The sequence below is a fragment of the Linepithema humile genome, chromosome 6 (assembly GCF_040581485.1).
Source record: "Linepithema humile isolate Giens D197 chromosome 6, Lhum_UNIL_v1.0, whole genome shotgun sequence".
Taxonomy (NCBI): Eukaryota; Metazoa; Arthropoda; class Insecta; order Hymenoptera; family Formicidae; genus Linepithema; species Linepithema humile.
The window spans coordinates 23,931,871-23,958,207 of NC_090133.1; the positions used below are offsets into that span (position 1 = coordinate 23,931,871).

The following is a 26,337-nucleotide window of genomic DNA, read 5'->3' on the forward strand; positions in this document are numbered from 1 at the left end:
ACAAATATTACTTTTCGTAAGTATATGTAGTTCATATAAATTAAATAAAAATTTTACGTTCAATATAAATTTGTGTGCATTCTGTTAAATCTAAGAAAGATCCGTGCACGGATTTAATGCCTTGTAAATAAAATATTTTAATCTAATTTAAAATTTTTTTAACAAAATAGAGAGTGCTAAAATCTATAAATCAGATAAATTGTTGTAAACACGATATCTCATGATAAAAAATTAACTGTCTGTAAAGTCATGTATTTGGCATTGAAATAAAAGCTAAATTTTAATTTTTAGCTTTGCTTGTGTCCCGCGCGCGCGCGTTATCTCTTTTTATACATGATTTATTACAAAACCGCAAAAAAATTCGAAACATTAACAGCAAGCAGCTGCTCTTTTTATCAATTATTTTTCTATATGTTTAATTCATCATGTGTTTGATGGATATATACTAATGCAAAGTTATACACACAAAATAATGACAAAAAAGATAAATGATTCATGACGGATGCGGCACTAACATCTACAAATAAGCGTTCCATGTTTTTTCTTTCGTATGAAAACTCAGTGGTTTGTATGGTTAAAGAAAGAACATCATTGGTCACGAATGTCAAACGGCTGATTGCACTTTGTCGATCTGTTTCCGATTAAGTGACTCGGATATTGAAAGGACGACCATTTGTACCGCCTTGGCGCAGCCTTGGTGGGACGCGATCTACTCTCGAGGCTCTCTTTCACGCGACCTTGAACGGCTCCATAGAGGATCGACGCACTTTGGAAACGAGGTCTCGACACGCACACGCTCCAAAGAAATTATCGATCATCGTACTACCGAATGTCGTACGCGTGTCTCGTGCGCGGACAAGAGATAAGAGCGGATTATTCGCCTCGTTTATTTAATAAATACTCGATGAAGATAAAATTAAGATAAAATTTAAAAATCTCACCGAGATTTTTAAAAAAGGATATAAAATTTAATTCTATCCGTAGAAAGATATATTCAGATACATTCAGTTCAGATGTGTGTCATAATTTTAACATTCGTAAAAATTCGTTGTATTGTCAATGTAGTTTGTTTGTTTCGTCGTCGGTAAACAATAGAACTACCAGTTTCGGGAAGTAATTTCTGGCTATGATGCAGTCATAATATGGTCTTTGATGATGCAGCCGGCTGCATACCTGTAGCATCTGTCCAGTGTACCTAAGAAGCGAGCAAGCTGTTACTCTGCACCTGCGTTACTGTACGCACGACCCCTAGGCACTTGATCATAGAATACATCTTTCCTCATCTCCGAGTCATGCTTGAAAGGTCGCACGCGTGATCGTAAATCAACGCCTGCACATTCCTCTTCTCCGTTGATAAGCAAGACTTAACCGCGAATAACCTTTTGTAATTCGCTGTTCGTGCTTACGTCACGAGCAGATTGAATTGGAGAGTGTAATCTCGAGGAATATAATGGAAAGCCGGAATTAATTTCGATGAGCTATCAAAATGTAAAGTTCCTCAACATCACGTAATTTTTTAAATTATTAACATCAGATGCATAAGTATGTATAACATAGTTTAATAATTTATAAATTAAGTTGTATCTTGGAAAAAAATTAAATTTTTACCTTTATTTAATAAAAGATAAATATAAAAAAGTATCTAAATTAATTTCATAAAAAAAAAAACAAAAAAAATAGAAATATTGTTAAGTAGATTAATTTCATACGTTTTAATTTCTTAAAAATCTATCCAAATTTATGTAAATGTGTGTTCTTGTGCCCTTTTAATTTTTAATACATGTTATTTTCCAACTAGTGAAAATATTTATCAAATATAAGACATATTTAATCAAAACTGTTGTGAAACAGCAATCAATTTCACAATTATACTAATGCGAAAACAGACGCTATTTATCAGCCACATCATGCCGCAGATGTTGAAACAAAACGCGGTAAAATAGTCAAGTATCTAATCAATAAAGTTATCTCTAACAAGTGATCTAAATAAGTGCTTAATACCAGGAAATCCAAACAAGTGCAGGTACGATAACGCGAAATATCAGTGTATAAATATCAGCAATTACCTGCTAGATACATTAGCGAGAATGGAAATAGAATAGGCTCAATATATATATATATATATATGGTATATATTAAGTCTAGATCGTATGATATTTACAAATCTATCATCACATCTACACATTGTATATAATGAATAAAGGTAATTACTAAATTATCTAAATTATATAAAAGCTTATTAAATACGTACATAATACGTACGTATAAAATAACATAATGACAGCAGCAATTAGTATATCTAGTAAGAAGTAGTCAATTTGTAGTAGTAGATTTGATGAAAGGTTCAAGGTAACAAAGAAAAATAGTACGGACGTACGTTAAAAGCTTGACGATGAGTCATACGCGAAGCATGAATGCTAAGTGACGCTAAATGGAGAAATGGGAAGTGCATTTGGATGCAAAATACCTTCACAGTGGAAGTGACTACTTAACATATGGTAAGTTGAGGATTGAGATGAATGATGCATTTGAATAAACGGAATATTTTCCAGCCATGTTCTCGCATAAAGATAACAATAACAATGTATGTCGTAAATTGCTTATATCATATCGAAACAAATGCCAGTACTGTCAGCGCGGAATCTTCGTTACGATTTCACAAGAGAGCATTATCTTGGGTGCACGCCCCTTTATATGTGTTGTGCAACGAGACTACATAGTAACTGTCTTACACGCTACTTCCATTACGCACACACGCTCGAAAATAAACCACTATCTCAGAATGTATCCAATCCGCGAGTTCGACGCGAGATCGAAACGACGCTCGTATCGTTACCGGGAACAACGACCAGCAGAAATGATATCGGTCGCCATGGCAAGGATATCTGACCTTCTCCGGTGAAAAGCAGCGGGAGGTAGGAGGAGGAGGGGGAGGGGTGCGGCAACCGGATATCATGAGACGACGACGCTTTAACGATAGCCGGCGTCTTCTTGTAGTGAGTCATTAAACCGGGTGACCCACGCGGTTATCGCGGTATAACGTGACGCGGGCGCTGGTAACGAAATTAAGGGCACAAACGGTTTAAAGTCGGGTAGATACGACGATGAAGTCTACGAACGAAGTGAAAGATGCCATTGCCGCCGCTGCTGGTGTGCTACTGCCGACACTTTCATCGAGCCCCGTTCGCGCTGATACGCCGACAAATAATAAAAGGACGAGCGCCGCGGTGGGGTCGTTAACGGTACGAGCTAGCGAGAAATTATGCCGGTCCTTAATTAAATTTCTCGATCCCATTGCGTTATCGTGCGGCGCGGCATGGTCTTGGCGGACGACGAAACGACGCTCAAACTGTCGTTATCGACATAACTGTTGGTCAGGGCCTGCTGGCAATCGACATCGCTTACCACCTTAGCGTGAAACCCTCGATAATTACGGTGTACAGACGCGTGGAAGGGTCTTTCACACCGCTCCCATACGCCACGCCCCGCTGATTTCGGGTCATCCATTGACCCGCACGTATCTGAATTTCTCAATAGAGAGATTGATAGAGATGTGTTCTACCGCGTAATAACGTGATGTAGATATTCTCGCGTATGTATATTGGCAGGCTACTGACAATGCGACATATTGCTTGTTAGCCCGATAACAACGTCAGCATTGATATATCAAGTAAATACCTCCATAAAGATAAAGACTTCTTATCTACTAAACCATGTTCGTCGCGTTCGTCGCGTCACAAATTTAAAGTTGACAAGTATACATAATTCTACATATTTGTAATATTTTTAATCTTGAAAAATATTGCAAGCTTTGCTAATCTTGTTTTCATTCTCTGTACATAATAAAAAATAACGATTAAATTACTTAATTATTTTCATCAAAAAATTGATATGTAATAGAATAAAATTTAAATTTTCGATTTTTAGCACTTTTTGTATTGTATTTTATATTCTGTGTTCCGTGTAACGTCAAAATTAATTGAAAAATCTTTGTTTTCTAGCGAAAATCCAAATATAAGCTTCTTTGCATATTCGTTAACGGAATAAACGGAATTTCAATTTCCAACGTATGTTTCCTTCTGCATCGCCTACTTTGTTTATTTGTATCATCAAACCTCCATCATACTACTCATCGCGGAAGACAAATAGAAACTATTTCACAAACGCTGCAAAAGTTTTTGTTTTGCACGCTCTAGTGAAATAGTAACCGCGGACAAACAAGGGGCACTCTTTCAAAGAATAATTTCACATGCAGTCGACAACGGCTTCGTGCGCGAAAACATCGAGAGTGGAGAGCAAGATCGATACCGAGACACTGACAAGAATGTTTTCTTGCGCGTCAATGGAAGAGGCAAGACCGAGATAGAAGATTTAAGGCGCGAAAGAGATGGCTTCACCTCGCGATAATGATAGATGGAAACTTCTTCGTATAGCCTCCATCACGTGGACCGATAAATTATCGTAGGTCGGCGCAGCAAAGGAGTGAAGCTTCCTCATAGAAGACTTAAGGCAGGTCAGCGCCGTCGTGTGGAAAGCTGATAGATTATATAACGGGCGAAGAAGCCGCGGAAGAAACACGGGGAAATCGATCGAGCCAGTAAGTGGCAAAGTTTGCCCGATTTCGATGTCTATTAATTCTATCAGGTGAATCGACATCTCAACGAAAGGCCGAGCCGATTCCGGGAATAAACGATGAGCGGATCGGTGCGAAGTGCACGGTGTCGAAACTGCGCAGCGTCACGTGGCCGTACAATCATTAGCGAGGAAGACAGATGGGCTAATAGCGTTCTCCTGGCACGACCTCGTTTCCAAAACTCATCGCGGACCCTCGTTTGCTCGAATGGCCGGGCACGATAAAGGGACGATAAGACCTGCGCTTTCGCGAGGCTCGTTTCTACTACTCAACTCTCAGCGTGGAAATTAATATCCATCTTCGACGGCTCTTTACTGTCTACAGAATGTATCTTGGGTATACAGTATATGCTGATGCAATTAATTACATAATGTCAGCGACTAATTGGCGTTATCGAGTCGCACGTTTAACGCTATAGCTATACCGTATGACGATGTTCACTTTGACATGTACGTCATAATATGCGTATTAATAGCTCTCCAATTAAGTAGAAGTCATCAGTGTCTTGTGTTATCTCACATCTAGCGTATCCTTAATTATAAATTAATATGCTGTTTTCGAACTATGCAATTAACAAAGAAATTTTAGCCTGTGATTGTTACAGTTTCAGCCGCAATCTTTTCCTTCGTCTCATCATTGGATACCAGCATGTCGAATGTAACAATCAGGAAGCATGAAAGTCGTCACGTCTGAACGGCTCGGTTAAACGGCCCGTCGATGATGTAGCGCGGCGCGCTCACGACATGGGAACGAGATCGACGGGCAGCCACAAAGGCCCCCACGGAACCGTGCGAAAGCATCAACGTAGGAGCCCGACGGTTGCTTCAATATTACATACACACGTACGTACACATACACGCGAGCACAAAGACAGCCACAGAGGACCGGAAGAAAGTATCTAGTTAGCGCTTAATCTCCGTGGTAGCAATGAGCCGCGGCAAGACCTGCAATTTTCGGAAAGCTATACATCGAGAGCTCGCAATTACAAATTAATAAACGGTCTGCGATGCCTCGCGGCCCCCTTCCGGCATGATTTATATTCCACCGCGTACGCTAATTACCTCCGTTGACCCGGCGCATTCCCTTTCTCCCCGCGCCGGTCTACCGCCGCGCCGGGCGAGTGTAAAGTTCAGCGAGCAGGTAAACCACAAAGTTTAAACAACATCGGATGCGTTCGGCGAGCACCCTGCGAGAACCCACCCTGTCACCGCCCTTTCCTCCCCCTCTCCCCCTCCCCCCTCCCACACCCCCTATTCCGGCTGCTGTTTTGTCCCTGCCGGTGTTCGCCCTATTCTTGACGGGTTTGTCATTTGTCATAGCACGCCCGGGGTCCTCCCCTTCGCCCTACGACGAATCCTTTGCATAACCATCGGGACCTGCCTCTCGACACATGCCATCGGAAAACTTTGCTCCGGCAGGCGCGTTGCGTTGCGTCGCACCGCACCGCATCGCTGCGCGCTACGTTCTGCATATCAAACGTGATGTCATTTTCTGTCGCGTTCCTCACCGAGGTCGAAACGCGCACAAAAGGAATTGACATAGAAAGCGTCGAGAGAGTAAAAATGATCGACAGTCTCACTCAAATCACGCCTTTGATGTGATTTTGACGCACGGGAATCGATCACAAGATTGAACGCAATCAAATGATTTTCTGCTTTTGTTTCTTTTTACGCGATACAATTTTGTCGCAAACGTTTATTACAAAAATGCATACTTTTACTATTCGATAAATACTTAAAAACGTCACTGTTTTTATTTTTCTATTTTAACAGTAAATTTATATTCAAATAAGTAAATGTTTCAATTGTGCCATTGCATTTCAGTGATCATAAAAAATCTCTCAGAATTACTCAAAGATATTAGAGAAAATCCAATAAACTATTATATCTCTGAAAGATATGTATCTCTTCAATATTTCCATGTTACAATAAAAAATGTTTTTGAATTGCTACTGGATTTGCGTAAAGTTTCAAATTCTTTTTATGTCATGGATTACCAAATTTTTTTACACTGACATATAGCTAACGCCGACACGAGGGTTGAAAAAGACACGTTCAATGATGACGACTATTGTGAAATTATCAACGCCATACAGCAATGTCAACCGATAGCGGAATAGAAATATATAAATTCTCTCCACGCTCACGCAGCCTGGCTATTTTACACTGGCATTACGATCGATCTAACAAACTATTTAGCAAACATTTTTCGAATATCGGCGCGTCGCTGGAAGCTATCGCGCTATATATGCATCCACTATAAAACGCGATTTATTACGATATGTATGAGGGAGCGTGATATCGCGCATGCTAAGTACCCACCGGGAAACGTAGAAAAATATTCGAATAAATGGGGCAGATGTATTAGGCCATTGTTTCAGAGACACGTATCGCCTGCACACGAATGCGTGACAGACAGGATTGCAAATTATCGCCTTTAAAGACGCGTTATCGGAATAACATCTCCGCTATAGGGATATTGAGCGTGCGTGACGCAACGGAACAGTTGACTGTCAGAGGTGGAAATAATTGAGCGTAAAATACATACAAATGGTATCAATTGTGGTCGAGCGTATTGTAAGCACGAAACGTATGCGATATTAAATTTCTATAAGATATATACGTTGATACGTTTGCGCTATATGCCAGGAGATACCGGATATTAAATGCATTCTTATCGTTCCAATAAATAACTTCTACGTGTGCTTTCTCGATGCTTAGTATGCGGTTATAACGTAGAATTTTACGATTAACGTATTACTCTAGTTATTTTTATTGCGACAGATATCGTCAGAATATCTTGATTCGACTCGCATGTACGTAATTATTATTGACATGCGAGAAGATAATATATTAATATCATCACTCTATCCACTTAATGTCTTTATTCACTACCAGATAGTGTAAATATTGACAAATGAAAAGACAACTAGTAATAACAATATTTTGTGTATAATTACGCAAACATATAAATAAATTTACTCACCGATTGTTGTACCCTAGCTAAGTACGCTTTAAGCTGCACCTGGAGAGATTCATATGTATTTTAGTGAATTATCATACATTTCATATGTGTTTATATTATTAGGCATTATTTAATTATTCTCGCTTTGATTTAAAACAATAATATAAATCGCGTAAATAATTATCTAATAATTTTCATAAATATTCAATAAATTGTTTAATAAATATTTTAATAAACGTTTTCAAACATCTTATAATAAATATTTAACAAATAATTGTAATTGTGCATGTGAATGTTATGCATATTTATGCATATATTAAGGTTATGAACAAATAATTATACTCACCAGCTAGGGCATTGCAGTTTGCTTTAGGTGCTGTAGATTCTGCCTTATATTGGATCCATATCAACTCCATCAAAGAATCGAAAATCCGCTCACAAGTTACTTGTACATTGTCGAATGAAAATCTATTCACACACACACACACAATATCGAAGCAACGCAGAAATCATGGATTTACATCGAGGATTTGTCACGGAAAACGAAATGCAAACACGAAATACAAAAACATACTCTATGTCGCAACGCGGCCACGCATATAATAGACAATAACATAACCTTACAATTCGGCAATTTACTCGACACTGTACACTGTACGCACACTCGGAGCAAACAAAATAGACGAGTGTTTTGGCGGTCACGGAGGATCATCAAATATAGACACCTACAACACAATAAATACTATGTTTTATCGAATTCAATTCCAGCGAGCTGGATTTCCAATATGCTACATCTCTAATAAGAAATACATTGCGTATTGAGGTGCGCCTCTTGGGCGCGCTTATATAGCATATTTTCGTATAACTGTAGCATTAAAAGCTTTACTTACTGAAATTATAACCTTGAATCCACAGCCCGGCCGCCAAACGCTCGACAAAACATCGTTCGCGAATCGAGGTAAAAACTATATTTCAGCATTCGCCCGTCACTTTAATCGACACTTCCGACATAAATTCGCGATCATTATGCACTTTTACTATAAGATGACTACGGATAAAAACGCGATTAATCAATCTACATTTCAACGTTCGCACTCTGCGTAACGGTTTTTGCGCGAAAAACGCCACACGTCACAGTGACGTCATGGTCGATAAGGTAATTGCGCGCTCTACCAACTAAAGCCTACATCAGACCACTAAAAATCCACCATACAGAGCACAGCATTTCTAGTAACTTCCTAGATCGCTTGTGAATTTCTGCAATAAGTTGCATAGTCTGATGCAGGATTTAGTGCTGGTACAATTTTAAATGTAGTATTCACAAACTTTACGAAATGTAAATTGTTAAATCGCATATTTTATCCGTAGTAATCGCGTAGTAAAAGAGCATAATAGTTTTGAATTTTTATCGGGAGTGTCGATTAAAAGTGATAGGCGATTGCCGAAATGTACAACTTATCGCAGGTACAATTTTTATTCACGATTAACGTTTCGTCGAGCGTCAGATAGCCGGACCATGAATTCAGGTTAGAATTCCAGTGAGTAAATTTTATGTCACAGATATGCAAAAATGAGCGCTACGTTTGTTCAAGAGAACCGAAATGCAATATACTTCTCATTAGAAAACTGAAATATTGGAAATTCAGCTTCTACGAATTGAATCGAATAAAGCATAGTTGTTATTGTATTGCAGATGTTCGTATTTGGTGATCTCCGTGACCGCCAAAACAATCGTCTATCTCGCTCGTTCCGACTGTGTTTACAGTTTCGAGTAAAATACCGAATGTGTAAGCTTATATTATTGTCTATAATTATATACGTCGCCGTTGCGACTGAGTGTGTCTTTATATCTCGCGTACGCATTTCGTGTATTGCGGAAAATTCGGAATGTGAATCCGTGATTTTTACCTCGAAAATAAATGTGTGAATAGATTTTCATCCAACAGTGTATGTAATTTGTGAGTTGTGTGTTGTGTTTGTGATATGTGAGTTTTCAGTGTTCATCGATTCTTTGATAGGAAGCTGACATGGAACACTAAGATAGAATCTGCAGCGGGCCGAATACTACAATGCCCTAGTTGGTGAGTGCAATTATTTGTTCATAATTTAAGTACATGTATAAATATGTATAACATTCACATACACAATTACAATTATTTGTCGAATACTATTTATTATAAGCTATCTAAAAATATTTATTAAAATATTTATTAAAACATTTATTAAATATTTATTAAAATTGTTAAATAATTATTCACGCAATTTATCGCATATTGCTATGTTTTTGTCAAAGTAAAAATAATTAAATAATGCATAATAATCAACATATACACATACATAAAATGTATGGTAATTCAAAACAATTAAAATATATATTGATTTTTCCAGGTGCAGCTCAAGGCGTACTTAACTAGGGTACAACAACCAGTGAGTAAATTTATTTATTATTCTATTATGTAATTACACAAACTAGCAGACAATAAACCTTTTCTTGTCACTGATATCGGTTACACGCTACATAGAAACGTCAAGCGTGATGTGCAATTCTTTAGAACTGCGATATATGATAAAAATATGGGAAGCGTGTTTGGTGCGCGCTTTCATTCGCACGAACGACGGATAAAGCAACATAAAAAATGTAGATAACGGTTCAAGCGTGTCAGAAGCGACTTGCTTAACGACTATCGCCAAAACGAATGACCAAACGCAGGGTTGGAAAGTGAAGTCAGGATGGGGTTAAGGCGGGCGGTAAAGACGGCCACTTCCTTGGCACAAATTATTGTAATTTGCATCGGTTAACTCCGTAATTACTTGGGGTTATAGGTTAAAGGGCCATTAGCGTCTCCTCGCGGCACAATACCGCGCGAAACCGACCCCCGGTTTCTCCCTTCTGTTACCGTAAGCGTAATCAACACCTGCCTCAAAACGGACGCGATCCCACCTGTATGCATATACAGAGTGCCCCGGGCATCGCGCGTACTTTCTCTTGATTACAAATGGGTAGTAAAAGCTGAACTAAGAATATCGTTTGTTTGAGTGACAAGGTTTGACAAGTATTAATAGATGCGGGGTTACAGATTTTAAAAAATTACAAAAAACTGTCAACAATGACAGTACAATGACAGTACAATGACAATACAATGACAGTATAAATAAAATTTTATTCTCTACTTTATTTTTTCTTAAATTTAATTTACAATCATTTTTGCATAATATCAGTTTTAAATTTAATCGTTCAAATATTTACTATACACAAAAATATCAAGTTAAATTAATTAAATTAGAATTAAATAAAATAAAAACGGATTATATGATACATCATTATTAATAAATATTTTAAAAAATTAACACAAAATTTAATTAACAAGATTTTTATTCAAAAAATTATTAATCTAATAAAGTGTTTGTAATTATCATTGACCATATCTAGGACACTCTCTATATGAAATATGCCTGCGAGAAAATAGCGTGAAAAATGTTTCATATGATGAACAAGCAGTCTTTGCGGTCAGTGCAACACAATCTTGTTTTTTTCTCGTTTTTCTCGTTTTACAAAATGATATATCGATAGCTATCGTTAATTGGCTATTCTTTTTGTGTCATGTCTATGCCCTATTGTCTATGCTAAGTGCCCAATTCGCTTCAGAAAATTTGAGGTGTTCCACGAGAATTATGCCTTTGGGTATACCGGAGCGCGTTCGCAAGGCAAAGAATAGGGCGCATAAAATGCCTGGCCGTGTGTATACCGCCCCCGACAGAGAAGCTTTGTGGCCTGGGAAACCTTCTAGCGTAAATCCGGGTTAGGATTTTTCGGACTCACTGTGAGGGGACCGACAGTCACTGTGAAAAAAAACCAGTGAAAAATACTTTGTGATCTAGAAAGGTAGAATCAAGAATTTATTCCGATGATTTGTCCATACTTTGTGCTACATATCTGAATTTTAAATCTTGCAATACCGTCTCTTTAGTTATTTAAAGAAAAATCTACAATTTTACAATAAGTATAGATTTAAAATATAATTTAGGAATTTTTTAGCATATTCTAGAGTTTTGAAAACCTATGGATCATGGACAAAATTACACCCCTGTCGAGCTGGCCCCCAACCTTGCACAAATAAAAAAACCAATTGCTCAAAATTATAAGCTATCTATGAGCTTTCATATTCCGCAAATTAAAATTTTTGAGCTCGTCACGCTGAGCATGAATTTAATGTTTTTCGTCGGGGGGCTGAGTCGATATCGACTCAGCCTCCCCCCGCCGCTTAAAAATAAAAATATTGGATCAATTTTTGCGGTAAAATTAAGAGCTATTTATGAGCTTTTGAACTGATATAGTTTCGATTTTTAAGCTCACCCCCTTAATCCTCAAACAACCCTTAATTGATGGAACTCAAGAGAGAAGTACTAGAAAAAGAAAAAATACATTATATTTCAAACGTAGTATAAAATTCCAAGAATAAACCTTTAAAATATGCGCATTTTGATTATTGAGTTGAAACTCCTTTACAAAAAAACCACCTCTCATCTTCCCGACACAAGAGAGAACTATACTTAAAATGAAAAAAATTAATTATTTTTCAACTAAATATTGTTTATCCATTTATGTGCTCACAAAATACGTGCATTTCCATTATTAAATTGCAACCCCTTTATAAAGAAACCATCCCGCATCTCCCGGCACAAGAGAACTTAAAATTAAAAAAATTAACTATTTCATGACAAAATATCGATATTGACTCAGCCCCCCCCCCCCCCACGAAAAACATTAAATTCATGCTCAGCGTGACAAGCTCAAAAATTTTAATTTGCGGAATATGAAAGCTCATAAATAGCTTATAATGTTGCGCTATTGGTTTTTTTATTTGTGCAAGATGAGAGAGCCAGCTCGATAGGGGTCAAAATTACAGCAAAAAAACTGCGAAATCAAATTGCGAAATTTTAAAATCTTTGCGTAAAACGCACTATAAACATCGCATATCTTTGTGAGAAGAAAAGAGACTTTTATAAAATAAATTATGTCATATAATCATGTTACATCAATTATTTTCAACAAAGAAATTTAATAACTGTTTCCGTGAGTGCAATTGAGGTCTCTATAACAGCTTTTTAAATCAGACAATTTACAACGTTTTTTATGTTTAAAAGGTCATTCGGTCAGTGCAACTTTCCAATCATTCTTTACAAGTTCATTTATGTGATTATTTAGTCACAACAAAATAAAAAAAAAAGTTATATTTATGATTTTAAATGCTGATATATTTTCGTGTAATAATCGTGTAAGATATCATAAGAGCTAAATACTGAGTAACTTTTAATTTTTTAATTTTTTAAATATTTTATATATTTTAAATATTTGATACGTGGAAACTTTGTAGTTTCAAACGAACTATGTGTCTTCTTTACATGCACAATGAGCATCAACCACGTAAGTCTTGTAATATAGCGACGTGTCACGAGCACCAGTCGTCCTGCTCAGCATGCTGCATTATATGATTCTGCAATACTGATGCTGCTTCAAAGAAATATATGGTCTCGACTGGACGCTGAAGAAATTTAATGTTCCACTTTGCCATTATACCATCTGCCATGTTATTAAAATTTCATGTTGCTCTGCGAAAGCTCTCTTGACCAGAATTTAAGAGTGATCTCACAAGCTTCGTATTAATTTACGTAATGCACTTGGTTGTAACGTGGCGTACAACGCGTTTGCAACTTGTATATTTCAATTACAATGTTGCAATTAATAAATCAAAAATATATTCATAGAAGATTTACATATAAATACGATATGACAATTGGTAAATTAAAATATAAATGTACCATTATATGCAAATGTAAAATAACGTTTTCACATCGTGACTAAATAATCACATAAATTATTATAAAGGATGACATCCCTTTAAACATAAAAAAGCGTTGTAAATTGTTTGATTTAAAAACTGTTACAGAGACTTCGATTGCACTCATAAAAGTAGTTACTAAATTTCTTTGTTGAAGATAATTAATATAACATGACATAATTTATTTCATAAAAATCTTTTTTATCTCACAAAGATATGCGATGTTTATAATGCGTTATTCTTTCGCGAAACAGTGTTTGTCGGCGTGGAGCGTCTGTGAAACGGATCGACTATTTTTTGTAATCCATTGGCAACAGTAAAAAAAGCGTGGAGAATGCACGCGAATATAATCGCGCTAGTATATATTGAATGCTGAATTTAATCGAACTATCGGTTGTATATAAAAAGAAAGACCTTAAAATTGTGCGATCGATCAAAAACGAGATTTTATAATCATTGCCATTAAGCGGTACTCGTTATCATCGTCGCAAAGTAATAATGTCTCCTTAATGTCTTCGTCGATGTATTCTTTTTGATAATAAGAAAAATAAACGCTACGATAAACGTTGAGCGAAAGAGTTGACGTGAAAACGAAGAACTCTCGGAAGTAATCAGACACATTGAGGCTCTCGCGCACCGGAAGTCGAATAATAGCCCCGCTTCGTCTCTCCGAGTTCGTCGTCGCCGGCGATAAAGGTAGCGCGGTTACCAGCGACGATTTCCGCAGCAAAGCCGCGCTATTTTTCTGGCCGACAAGCGAAAGTAAATCTGCCTCATTCACAAATCGGAGTAGATTTCGGTCCGTCCGGGTTTACGTAAGCAGTCCGCGTAGGTAGGTTGACGGTTTCCATTCTTTGGGATTGGTACCCCTCACTCCCTCCCCCCTAGCAACTTTTTTGGCGATTCTTTCCACTGCGCCGTGACAAAGCGGAGTTAAAGACGGTTGATATATCGCACGCCCCGCGTCCAGCCACCCGGAAACGGTAATAACTCATGCCAGTCGTGCGGCTAACGGGACAGCATTAAAGATTCCTGACTTACGATGGTACTTATACGCTGCCACCTGCCAACTTGCCTCGTGTATAATACGGTTGTTATGCCTTTCGCGGTGCAGCACCGTGCCGATCGAAATTTCATGACACTTTATTCGTACAGGTGCTCGAATCGCAATATGTCTCATGCCCACCCGACAACGTTTGCTTCACTCGAATCGCGAAGAACGTTCGTCAAGATTGCGTAGATGTATTCTGTTAAATTGAATTTGGTAGTGTAAAATCGGTCATGCATTAAATACGTTCTCAACAGCTTCATTATCTTATATGTAATGCATAATACGAAATCAAGTATAATATGTCAGATTCATAATAATATATACTAATGCAAGTAAATTTATAATTATTAAAATAGCATTCTAATTTCAAAACAAAATAAACAAAAATATTATTTAATCAATTTCATAACAAGTTGTAAATAGATTTTTGAATAACAATAGTCGAAAATTATATCAATTAAATATATATGTTATTGTGCATAAGTGATTTAAACGTTAACACGCGCAGTTAAACAAAGTCATTATAGACCATTATATTTCTGACTCATGCTTGACATGTGAATTGTCTAATTTCGTCGGATCCACACAGAGATGGAATATTACACGAAATCTCAATGTGAGGTGCGCTGATCCGAATACTCGGGCCAGCTGCTGGATTAGCGCCAGAGTTGCATATCCGATATTTAAATGTTCGGTCAGCGCTGTCCGATTAGTTACTCTAATACTTGAAAATCTATTTAAAGATTTATTTCAAGAAAGTAGTCTTTGAACAAATGTGTAATTAAAAAAGAAAGCAAATTTATTCGAAAAGCTCTCAATATATTATACGTAGTCAATAATTATATATACATATATCACAAAAAATTGTTCGCATTTAAATAAATTATTGCTTCGAAACATAGAATTATAAAAAAAGTTATAAAAATGATACATTGTATTTTCAATAAGATTATTTAGGAAAACGACTTTAATTTCGAGCGTAGTTTCGTCAGTCACAAAGCGAATATTCGGGTGAGCCCGAGAGTTCTCGACGAGCCTAACTCGCACCCTAACTTGCAATATCTCGTTGCCCCAAAGAATTCCGACCAGTCGGCCGGCATTAGCTCGGCATGAAGCTTTTTGCCTCCATCGGCCTTGCTTAATCCCCAGTAACGAGAGACTGCGCCTTTGTTTCATGCCGTAGTCCACGACTCGTAGTGACCCACACACCACCCTCGAACGATCGATCGGTTGGCGATAAGAATGACAGACCTGCCGACGATTTTATCATCGTGGGCTGCGCGACGTCACCGATACACCGAACGCGATAACACTATGACACGGAATCACTTGAAATCGCGTTTCTTTCGACTCCCTAGGAAAAGACGAATTTGCTGTAACGTAGATTAAGAATCTAACGCGTTATCATCGCTAATCAAAATGCGCCGCATAATGCGTTGATGGCACGAGTAGATGCTGTGATATTTCAAACATGATAGAAATTATCGCACGTTGATGTTTTGTATACATTAATGTCACCAGCGAGTTAATCGATGTTTCTCTTTTTAATTTGATATTAAGGTAGCTGTCCACAAAGCGCAATATAGGGAAGAAATATAAATTTGTTCAAATTTTACATGTAGATGTCTTTCCGATAAAAAAGAAAGAAAAATCTTAAAAGTATTTTTTATTTTAAAGTTAAAAATAATTGCATTTTATCCAAACCATAAAGTAAATATACCATAAAATTTAATCTATAATTTATAACTTTTAATCCATAAAGTTTATCAGAAAGAGGCTATATACCGAACTAATAACAAGCCAAAACGCAGGTGTTTGCGAAAATTGTTTGTGTCGCTTGTCACAATATTTGGCACGGGGATAAAGGTTGATTTTACGCGGAGAAATTACGAGAAGAATATTAAAGTTATTGAAGGCTAATCGATCGATGAGTCGCAATCGTGCTCGCGAATATACAAGCGCGTAATCAATTCAGCGAAGTTTCGTGAAAGAGATGAGAAGGAAGACGCACGATCAACCGCGAGTACGCAAAATACCATAGACTGTCTGCCAGCCAGCCGGCCGCAATACCGTATTAGCAGGCGCCTCCGGTGAGTAATAAATGTCGATAACAGAAGCCGAGCGGAATGCAGAACGGCGCGGCTCTTAGGCGCATCGCGCGCGAATCGATCGGTTCGTATTTTCCATCCCGGCCAATCATCGGCGTAATCGATTATCGGACTCGCTCCTCCTTTCCTTTCGGAGGCCCCACATCGCATCGCCGTCGACAACGACGGCAACGGGCGGGCATTGTGCGGCACGAAAGCAAGAGCGTCGGAATGGCTTTGGACCGCGGTGCTCCCGCGTTAAGGGCCGTACCCGCGCGTATCACCCCCGCCCCGCCATTAGCGTTGCAATTAAACATGTTTATTACCCGGCAGCCGTAATACAGCCCGGCGAGTCCTTAATGCTGGCCAGATAGCGCGGCATGCGTTGCGTGCCAACCCGGTCGAGACCGACGAGGGAATACTACGCGCGCGGTAATGCGTCTACTTAACTGCCGGGGTCCGCCCGCGCTCGCGTACATACTCGCATGAACGCACGTATACGCGGAGCTGATCACATCGGTGCGCTGAGAATACAGTTAGCGAGTACGCGAAAAAAATAGAAGAAGCGGTGAAACAGAAGCGGTTCGGAGTATCCGGAGTACAAACTGCAGAAAAAACGAACAAACCAACTGCGAAATATGCGGTGGAACGAACACCGGTCATTTCGAGGTTTTTTCTTTCCTCTTGTCGTCGACGGAAGACGCGTAACGCAATGTAATGCACTAGTGAATACTAGTAAAATACAGGGATTTGTAAATAAACGCTTCATCGATAGAGCATAGTATCCTTTCCGGTTCAATTTTCTTTCTCTCTTGCTCTCTCTACTCCCCCCCTCTCTTTCTTGCTTCGTTGTTCTCGCAAACCAGAGTTCTCAAGTAGGCCTCGCGTAACAAACTCTAACTCTGCAAGCAATCCGCTTAATTTGCAAAGTGTGTAAATTATTAGCATGCATGTTGAGAGAGGACGGAGATATAGATAACGAGATAAATTTTCGAACTAGCGGCAAACCCAGTTTCAGTAACGATATGCGAAGTAATCGAGTATGAACCTCGCTCGATTGAAGTACATGTTAGTATTATAAAAAATAAAACTACTGTACTATAATAAATTATTGCGCGCTTAAAGCTTTTTGTAAAATGTTCGCTGCATTAGTTTAATTTTTATGCTTGCATTTTTCTGTTGAATAACGCTTGCTTTTCTTTACAATTAATTTTATTTGAATAAATTTCATAGAATTAAATTAAATTAAATTAGATTAAATTGAATTAAATTTCGCTAAAATTGACAGCTAATATTCGATAAATGATTAAAGTAGCACGTAAATTTATTTACAATTTTTCATGACGATTTTTCTTCTCGTTGTATTGTGACTCTTTCATGTTTGGAAATGGCATTCCTATAGAAAACGTAGGTCAATCCAACATCGTGGGGCTGTCCTTCCATTCTCGAAATCCCAGGCAGGGAGGGTGGGGTTTACTTACTGCTCAGAGACGCTGAGCCTAACGTCTATACCCATAGTCACCCTTAATCGAGCCTCGAACCCTCGTCTTCGAAAAGTTCGGGAGCAGCAGCTCGATGCGGCTTGTACACAGTCGAGAGAATACACAAGAAGGAAGGGAAACGATGAACAAGGCAGCAAGAGAGAGAGAGAGAGAGGGGGGGGGGAAAGAGAGAGCTTGTGAAATCCTTGAGAAAGGAAAATCCTATCTCGCGTGTATCCGCTCGTAACGAAGCGGGTTCTCGCGACTTTGGGACAGACTTCGCCGCCAACTATCCCCCGCTTTAGCGCAGTGGCTTAGTACTCTAAGACAGCGACTAATGGCATTCTCGAATGAACTGCACTGTTATTAATGCCAGCGGGATACGGTGCGCCCCACGATACAAAGTGCGTAGCACTCGATTGCTGCAAATTATGCCGCGTGAGAGTGCAGTAAATTAATTAATAGCGAACTATTATCGGTAAAACCAGTCGTCCGGAAAATTGAGAGAACCGCGTACATGCGTACATAATGATAGTCTGCGAAGAATAGTTTTCGAAGCGCATTTTTCGGTACGATTAAAAAGTATGATTTACTCGGTGTGCGGCATAGTACAATACAGAGCGACGGTTAATCTTAAAGATTTGATCTCCGTACAAGTGTGTCAATAACCCGATATAACTATTTAGAACTTTGCAATGATTTATGTTCCAACATTCATTGTGTAACAAGCTGTTATATGAGTGACGATTAATCATAAGAACGTCACGCTTCAAGAGAATTTTAGGCCGAATTTTGTTCTATGCAAATGTATCATTTAAATTTTCGCTAGAAATAATCGATATTAAATATAAATTATAAAAATGATTTCTTGAAAGGTGTCGGATAATCTAATAGTATTTATTACTACGTGTTACACGATCATAGAAGCCTTATTGGAAGTTCTTGATTGCACGACACAAATCTTAAGCACAGATCTTGATTGTAAGCACAAATTTTGAACTGCTCTGCAGTATCAGATATTGAATCTGTTTGCTTGCTTAATCCGATCGTCACCGTACTCGCAATAGCGTGTGGGTAGCGGAGGAGGCAACAAATTGAATCGAAACAAGACAGACACCGGAGTCAACCGACAGACCGACAAGCACGATATACGACGAGGCGAAATCGAGATCGAGAAACGGAGACGGAAGTGACGGTGCACGACCAACCAGATCGTGCACGATAGGTGAGCACCCGTGGTGGATATTTCAGTGTTGCTTTATCGCGATGGTACGGCCGATAAATATGTATACACAGCTGTCTCGCTATAATTTTGCACTTGTCGTGGATTACACCCTTTTTTGGCTTTTTTTATGTAATATACGAAAACTGATATAATATTATAAATACACTATGTATTTCCATAAATTGCATTTAAATGCATATATTAATACGTGTATAATGATAGACTTATGGAATAAGTATTTTATATTGATAAAATTTAAATGTTTTAGTTTGTTATAAATTCCCATTATTTAGCAACTTTTAAAAGACAATAAAAAATTAAATAAAAATTGTTAATTGTCAAAATATTCAACTTTTCACACATTTTTATTGCAAGAAATAAAAGAATCGTTGATCTCGTTTATTGCAATAATGTCTCAAAATACATTAATTAAATAGAGATTTATCCACCACGTGTGTGTCAATACAGTGTGTCTACAAAATAATGAGCGACTTGAAGAGAAGTAATGAGAAATGTGCGCACATAGTTTTTCGCGAGAAAAACACGATTTTCTCGTTGCAAGCACAAAGTGCGCTGAAACTCGGTTCGAGAAGGCTAGTTTGCATAGATGCACCGTAGCGTAATCGATGTCACAGCTACTTGGTACTTTCAGGTTAAACGCGTATAAATTCTTCGCTCTCATAATTGGCGCGTTAAAAGCGGAAGCTTAATTAAAAGCGACGGTAACGGCTCCTCGCTTTATCACAACGGCTCGCGACGATGTCTCTTCATTAATGCCACTCCAAACTCGCTTACCTGCAGGTATGATAGCGCGTCGTATCGTTCTTGGTGAGTTTCGAAGCGGTTGGAGGAGGCGAGGAAACGTACGAACGCGCTAATGTTGAGAGACGGAATCTTGGCGTCTCGTCAAGGCGCGGAAAGAGGGAGAGAAAGAGAGAGGGAGAAGACGCGTAAGACGGATAGGAAAAGGAAGCTGAAGACAGAGAGACAAAGGTGGGATTATTAATGGTGGTTGCCGCGAGAACCATAAATTCCGTGTTCATACTCGATGCGTCCCATGACGCGTTTCCCGACTCTCCTTGATTACATCCTCAGACCTGACGTTCTGTTTACGAGGAACGATGAGATCCGGCGCGGCGCTACGGAAACGTGAAAAACGCAGGATGGTTAAGCCGCCGCGGTGACGTGTATCCGCGTGCGGGCGCGGCGCAGTGCGGCGCGAGACAACGATTAACAAATAGGCGCGCTTAATAAATATTCACTAGAGGCAATCTCGGTGGGCAATCGACGTCGCCTGCTGAAAGCCCACCGGGCACTCGCTATCGTGAAAATTTGAATAATAATCACACGCGGCGCGCATACAGAGACACGTAGAGCTACGCGCCACACACGACTGGCATAACCGTCTTGCATCAATCATACGGTCGCGTCGTCGCGAGCGACGCGTAATATCTGCCATTTCGATCCGCACTCGTGCTCCCCCGGGCTCTAGTCCGACTATCCGGCCGCTCTTTCTCTACGGCTCTATTCCCCTTACGGAATAAGAGAATCTCATTCCACGTGTTCGATATTTCATGAAAACGTGCTCGGGAGGCCGACTGCTGGAAAGGAATGGGTTAGAAGGGAATGGAGAACAGAGAACGGAAGGCTCGGGAAAGAGCTGCGACGCGCTCGGCCAAGGGATAGGTATATCGATTGAACATTCGTTCAAATATTTAAAAGCTATTACCACCGGTACGCTATAGTTATACCGGGAGCGGGAAGGTCGGTCGCCATCCAGTGTCTGTCTCAAAATATCAAACACCGCCGGCTTAGATCCAGCTTACATTCGTGCGCCGTATCTAATAAGAAGTGGCGAACGAAATGAGAGACACGGAGGTACACAGAGTACAAGTTTGCATTCAAATCAAGTAGAACGAAGTAAAATTGTTAGATTAATATGACGGAGACGATCGCTAATCGAAAGGAGTCAATAATCCGAATGTCAATGATTCGATTAATTGTCCAAAATCTATTTGGCTACCTTTTCATCAAATTACTGCTTTAACCAATTTAAAATTTAATATTCTTATTATTGTTGTTTTATTTATATAGAGATGTCTTGTACACTATATACCGCGCTTTATAAAAAAATAAAACAGAAGCTCAATTGCATTTGAATAATTAACAAGCCTGAGAAGAGTCCAACATTAATAAATAATCCGATAATTTACGATGCTATCTGCGTGACACTCACTCGGGCAAAATAAATATTTATGCAGTAAGAAGATTCTCAAAATTGTAATCATTTATCAGCGCGTATACAGAGCGATCTCGATTGCTATTGCGAGGAACAGAGAGAACGCGATGCGGATGAAAGCGGGTTACGATCGAAGTTGGCGCAATTCAACTCTCATCGGCGTAAAAGAGTAGCACGCCGAGCCGCCGCTGCCGAGAGAGTAACGACCACTCCCGTGGGCGTGAATAACGGAAATTCGCCAGACGAGTTAGAGACGCCTCGAGGATGAAGAGGTGCTTGTTCGATCGCTTTATAGTGCTCGCAGAACTCTTCCCGTCTCCCGTTGCAAGGTCGAGTCAGAAATATGCGAACGGCGCGCCATATAAGTGTCGGATATTTAACCGCAACGCACTCGCGTGGACGAGTTCTCTCGCCGCAGACTATCGTCTGTCTAATTCGCTTTGGTCACAGAGAATTTACAACGCTGTCGCTCTAAACGCCAGCAAGAATTTACCACTCTGTTTGTTCTCAATTTTTCTATTTCTTTCACTTTTACATTCTCTTCAAGCGAGTTTCAAGAAAAATAAACCAAATTAAACTAATTAAAAATTAAACTCGTTATCGAGCGTTTGATTTAGGTCAAAAGGTTTCTTAAAGTCGTCTGTATCATGTAACAAGCAATGAAAAATATATCTGGATATCTTTAAGCACATTGCTTCGTATCGATCGGAAACGTGTATATTTTTCCTATCTGATTCTCTATACGCTAGTTGTTGGAAAAGCATGATGTGGACTTTATTAAATATGAACTGAAAAAAGTAATGTATTCGCGTGGTGATGGTAAATTAATTAAATATATATATAATAATAAAAAAAAGATGCGTAACAAGAATTGAAATTATACGTAAAGATAATATTAAGTAAAGAAATAAATAAACGGTAATTTGGTTTTTTAAGTGAAATAACAAAGAAGTATCAAACTATCGGGGAGTGATTTATAGATTATATTAGACAAAACCACATGTTAAACGTTTCTCTTAAGCACGTCCGTCGCATTTATCTAATTAATCTAATAAGAACGTAACAAGGCCGCTTTCCATAAGAGCTCGCTTAACGTAGATTACATCTTAAAAACTTAGAGCTATCGCGAGTAGCCAGCTGTTCCGCCAACAATTACGAGGAGGTGTGGCGAGTAATGAGCGGCAAACTAAAATAAAAAAAAAGGAAAAAACAGTTACGATAAACTTCCGATCGTGAGAGTATACCGTAAAATTTCCGAGCGTTGTTTTCCGCAAGTTGGTGGACCGGTGCGATACTGTGCAATTTTCGCGAGGTGTTAGTGGCATCGTCGCAGGCCACGCTCGAACGGTCGGATAGATAAATAGGCAGCGTAGTGGCGATCGTATCGCGAGTACCGTAATTGGCTACATAGTCCGTATGCTTGGAATGTTGATTGGCGAGATACACGTCAATCGAGACGCCGAGCAAATCGGACCTTCCGCGTATATACGGGCGCGAATCGGGATTGTGCCAATGAATACGAAAGTGCATATGTGCCCCCGGTTTCGAGATGGAAAGTACTACTTTGACAACGACGACGCGTTGGCGCGCGTGCTTTGCTGCATACGTACATACACTATTCTCACATGTACGCGTGCAGGAGCGAGAGAACGGACGACTCTCTCAGCGCCGAAGGGCGAAAGGCGCAGGTGACGACCGGACCACCGTGCTCTGAGAGAAACAGGATTTTTTATTTCCTCCGCGTTCAATCATTTGCTCGCGTGCATGCGTGCTGCCTGCGAAAAAGGGGTAACATATGGACGTATAAAGTTTGGAAATGAGTTCGCCGCGGAGACGGTCGCGCCGGCCGTATAAGCGTATTATTTTAATATTGATTGTAGAAGGCAAGAAATAAAAACGACGACATATAATAGTTTCGAACTAGAATACAAATCGTGTCAATGGCTCGTGCGTTTCAAAAACATGACCGCAGTTTGATTTATCACAATTACTCGCAAGCTTACGGAATTTTTTATTTACTACTGGATATAAAATAAATCGCCTTTCGACGTTTGCGAGCAGCACATGGTCGAAAACTAGAGAATTTCCGAAACGTGAAAATGTAAAAGTAAAATGTAAAAGTAAAAACTTTGACCGTACTGCGGATTCAGTTCAGCTGCCGCAGATCTCTGACGAACGGAGAGTTACGATTACATCATAATAATTTGCATAATGTAATTCAGAATATTTTTAGGTTGAGAATATTTAAATTTTTAAATCGGAAAAATTGGAATTTGAAACTCTCATTGTTATTTTTCCATTCAGGTGGAAAGATAATTTTCAAACAATCAGTTTTCAACCAGTTCCACGTGTCTTTTTTTCAATTAAAAAAAGCAATGTCTTTTTTAAAAAACTGTACTTATTAAAATGAAAAATTACGTACTGTTGAAAAAAAAGTACAACTAATCTTATTTAAGTCTTATAAGAAAAATGTGTCAAATGCGAGTTGTATATCATATAGCATCAAAAAACACAGTCGAGAATAGAATATTTGTCATTTGGCTTATATCGCTGAGCCAACTGCATTAAAATTTCATAAACAGAACGGAAAGTGCACTCACGCTTATTAGTACACGGGAGCGTAAATGAAAGTGAGCATCATTTGGTCCATCTGAAAGTTCATAAATGAATCGGCCGTGCTCGACCCTCCTTATAATTCGCAGAAACTTTACTGCACTTCAATTTGCAATTTTTGTAGTTGTTCAATCGATCGATCACGATATCACGCGAAGACTATATTACAGTCTATGTCTCCGCGAGACAACGACGCTTATATTATCTTTCAATTCTATGCCGCAATAAATTTGTAGAAGGAAAAAATTTGCATTAATGCAATTTATATGTAATATTGCCTAAATGTTTTGATAAAATTATAAGCATGTAACATATTTATTGCATTTTCTATTATTTTCTACGAATTCTGTGAAAAACTTGAAGTAAATTTTGTTCTTAACGGAAACAATCGCACAATCTAATATTTTTATTACAATTTCTTTTTAATAAAAGATATATAACATTTCACATTGTTTTTTCATAATTAAATTTCAATATTATATTTTCATTAAATCATTAAATTCTTATTTCAACATTACGCTAAAGAATTTTCTTTCATTTTTTATATTGAAACCAAAGATGTTATAATTGTTTCCTGTACATACCCAAAAGCAAAAAATTGTGATAATTAAACTGTCAACAGTTTTAATAGATTAATCTTACAAATTAAATTGAAATTTTTACAGAAAATCAGAAATTATCTATCTAAACTATGAAATTTAATACATTAGTATTTTTTAATTTGTAATATTAAAATTAAAATTAAGAAAATAATTATGTTTGAAAGAGAATCGTTATTTTTATTGATCTAATATGTAGAAGAAAATGCAATAACGTATAAACTGATAAGAAAATTCCGATGGTGATAATTTCTTAATCTACGATTCTACGATAACTTTTCGCGTTATTATCGAACAAAGATGTTTTTTCTGCCATAATCTTTCGTCGAATGTGTATAGCTCGTTTACAGAGCAGATTTGTATTTCTACGGAATCGTGTGTTCACGAAAGGAATAAATTAAAGTTCGTGAACTAATTTAAATGGATATCGGCGGCGTGTAAAAATAAATAAAAACCACCACGCGTACTCGTAAATTCGCGATGCATTCCAATTGCGAGTTCCAGTTACGCGGCAATTTGCAGTGACTATGAGAAGTTTCAGTGAATAAAATCATTTTTGAATAAAATTTTTTCACAACACTTGTCAAAGTCGTACATTCTTTATCGAAACAATAGAAAAATTGAGTAACGCGATAATATTATATATATATATATATATATATATAATAATAACATTCATGTAACCATCAATATTTTCCATTTTCAAAAATTTATTATGCTTTCCATTATATGTGTTCGCGTAATTTACACTTAAGTAGAATCAATAAGTTCAAAAAAGATAATGTTAGGTTAGGTTCTTCTCCCTTGATCATTAAAAGTTAAAAAAATGTATTAAAAATATTTTTTTTATTTTTAAATTTATTATGTGAAAATATTTCAATAGATTTCCACGTCACCCATGAGGTACTATTGCTATTGAGGAAAAAAATATTTTTGGCTGCCGCGCGCGCGGTAAGGAGAGAAAAGGAGGCGTATACCATGAGAATCGGCCGAAAAGATGAAATAATTCCGAGCCCTGTCCTATGCGATAAAAGTTACCCACTTTTGAATATCAAATGTCTATCTCTTCATCTGCATTCGTCTCGCCGTGCGGTTAATTAACGAATGTGGATACATACGGAAAGCATCGTTGCGCGCGTTCTCTGACTCATTAGCGACAAAGCGAGGATTTAAACTTGTTTCCAGAACGATAAAGCAGCGCGGCTTTATAACTCTGATAACGAGCGCATGACTAATCATTCTCGAAATTGTCACTCGGCGCGTGTCATTTTTATTTCCAATGCCCAATTAATAGCGCGCACACGCGTTTCGTTTTATGTTGAGTAATGAAATACATTACAGATAAAGAATTTTATCGAAGGAATCCATCGAATAAAGTTTGCAAATAAAAATACAAAGTATGCGTTCAGTTCAAAAACAGATATGTGTGAATAAAACACGAAAAACGTGAGTTTGTATATGGTAAAATTATTCAAATTAAAATTATTAGTACAACACGAAACGCGGAATTACATAACTCATTCTACTCTTCTCATAAAATGCATTAATTTTGTGTTAAAAAGCTTCAATTCATGAATGTTCTACCCTTCGTGCTTGTCATATTCT

General features: G+C 38.2%; 1 protein-coding gene across 9 annotated transcripts in view; it reads right to left on the reverse strand.

Moving 5' to 3' along the window:
* LOC105672085 (Shal K[+] channel interacting protein) overlaps positions 1–26,337 on the reverse strand; it is a 281,338-nt gene that overhangs the window by 250,374 nt on the left and 4,627 nt on the right. For 3 of the 9 annotated variants that reach the window (XM_067358251.1, XM_012366791.2, XM_067358249.1), the window contains exon 2: positions 7,619–7,657. The exons of 4 other annotated variants lie outside the window; for them this stretch is intronic. In XM_067358251.1, the coding sequence (XP_067214352.1) occupies positions 7,619–7,657 (39 nt within the window). Of the gene's footprint in view, positions 1–7,618; positions 7,658–7,943; positions 8,398–8,487; positions 8,718–26,337 lie in introns of those variants that run through there. 2 more of the 9 variants (XM_067358254.1, XM_067358255.1) reach the window with 2 other exon arrangements.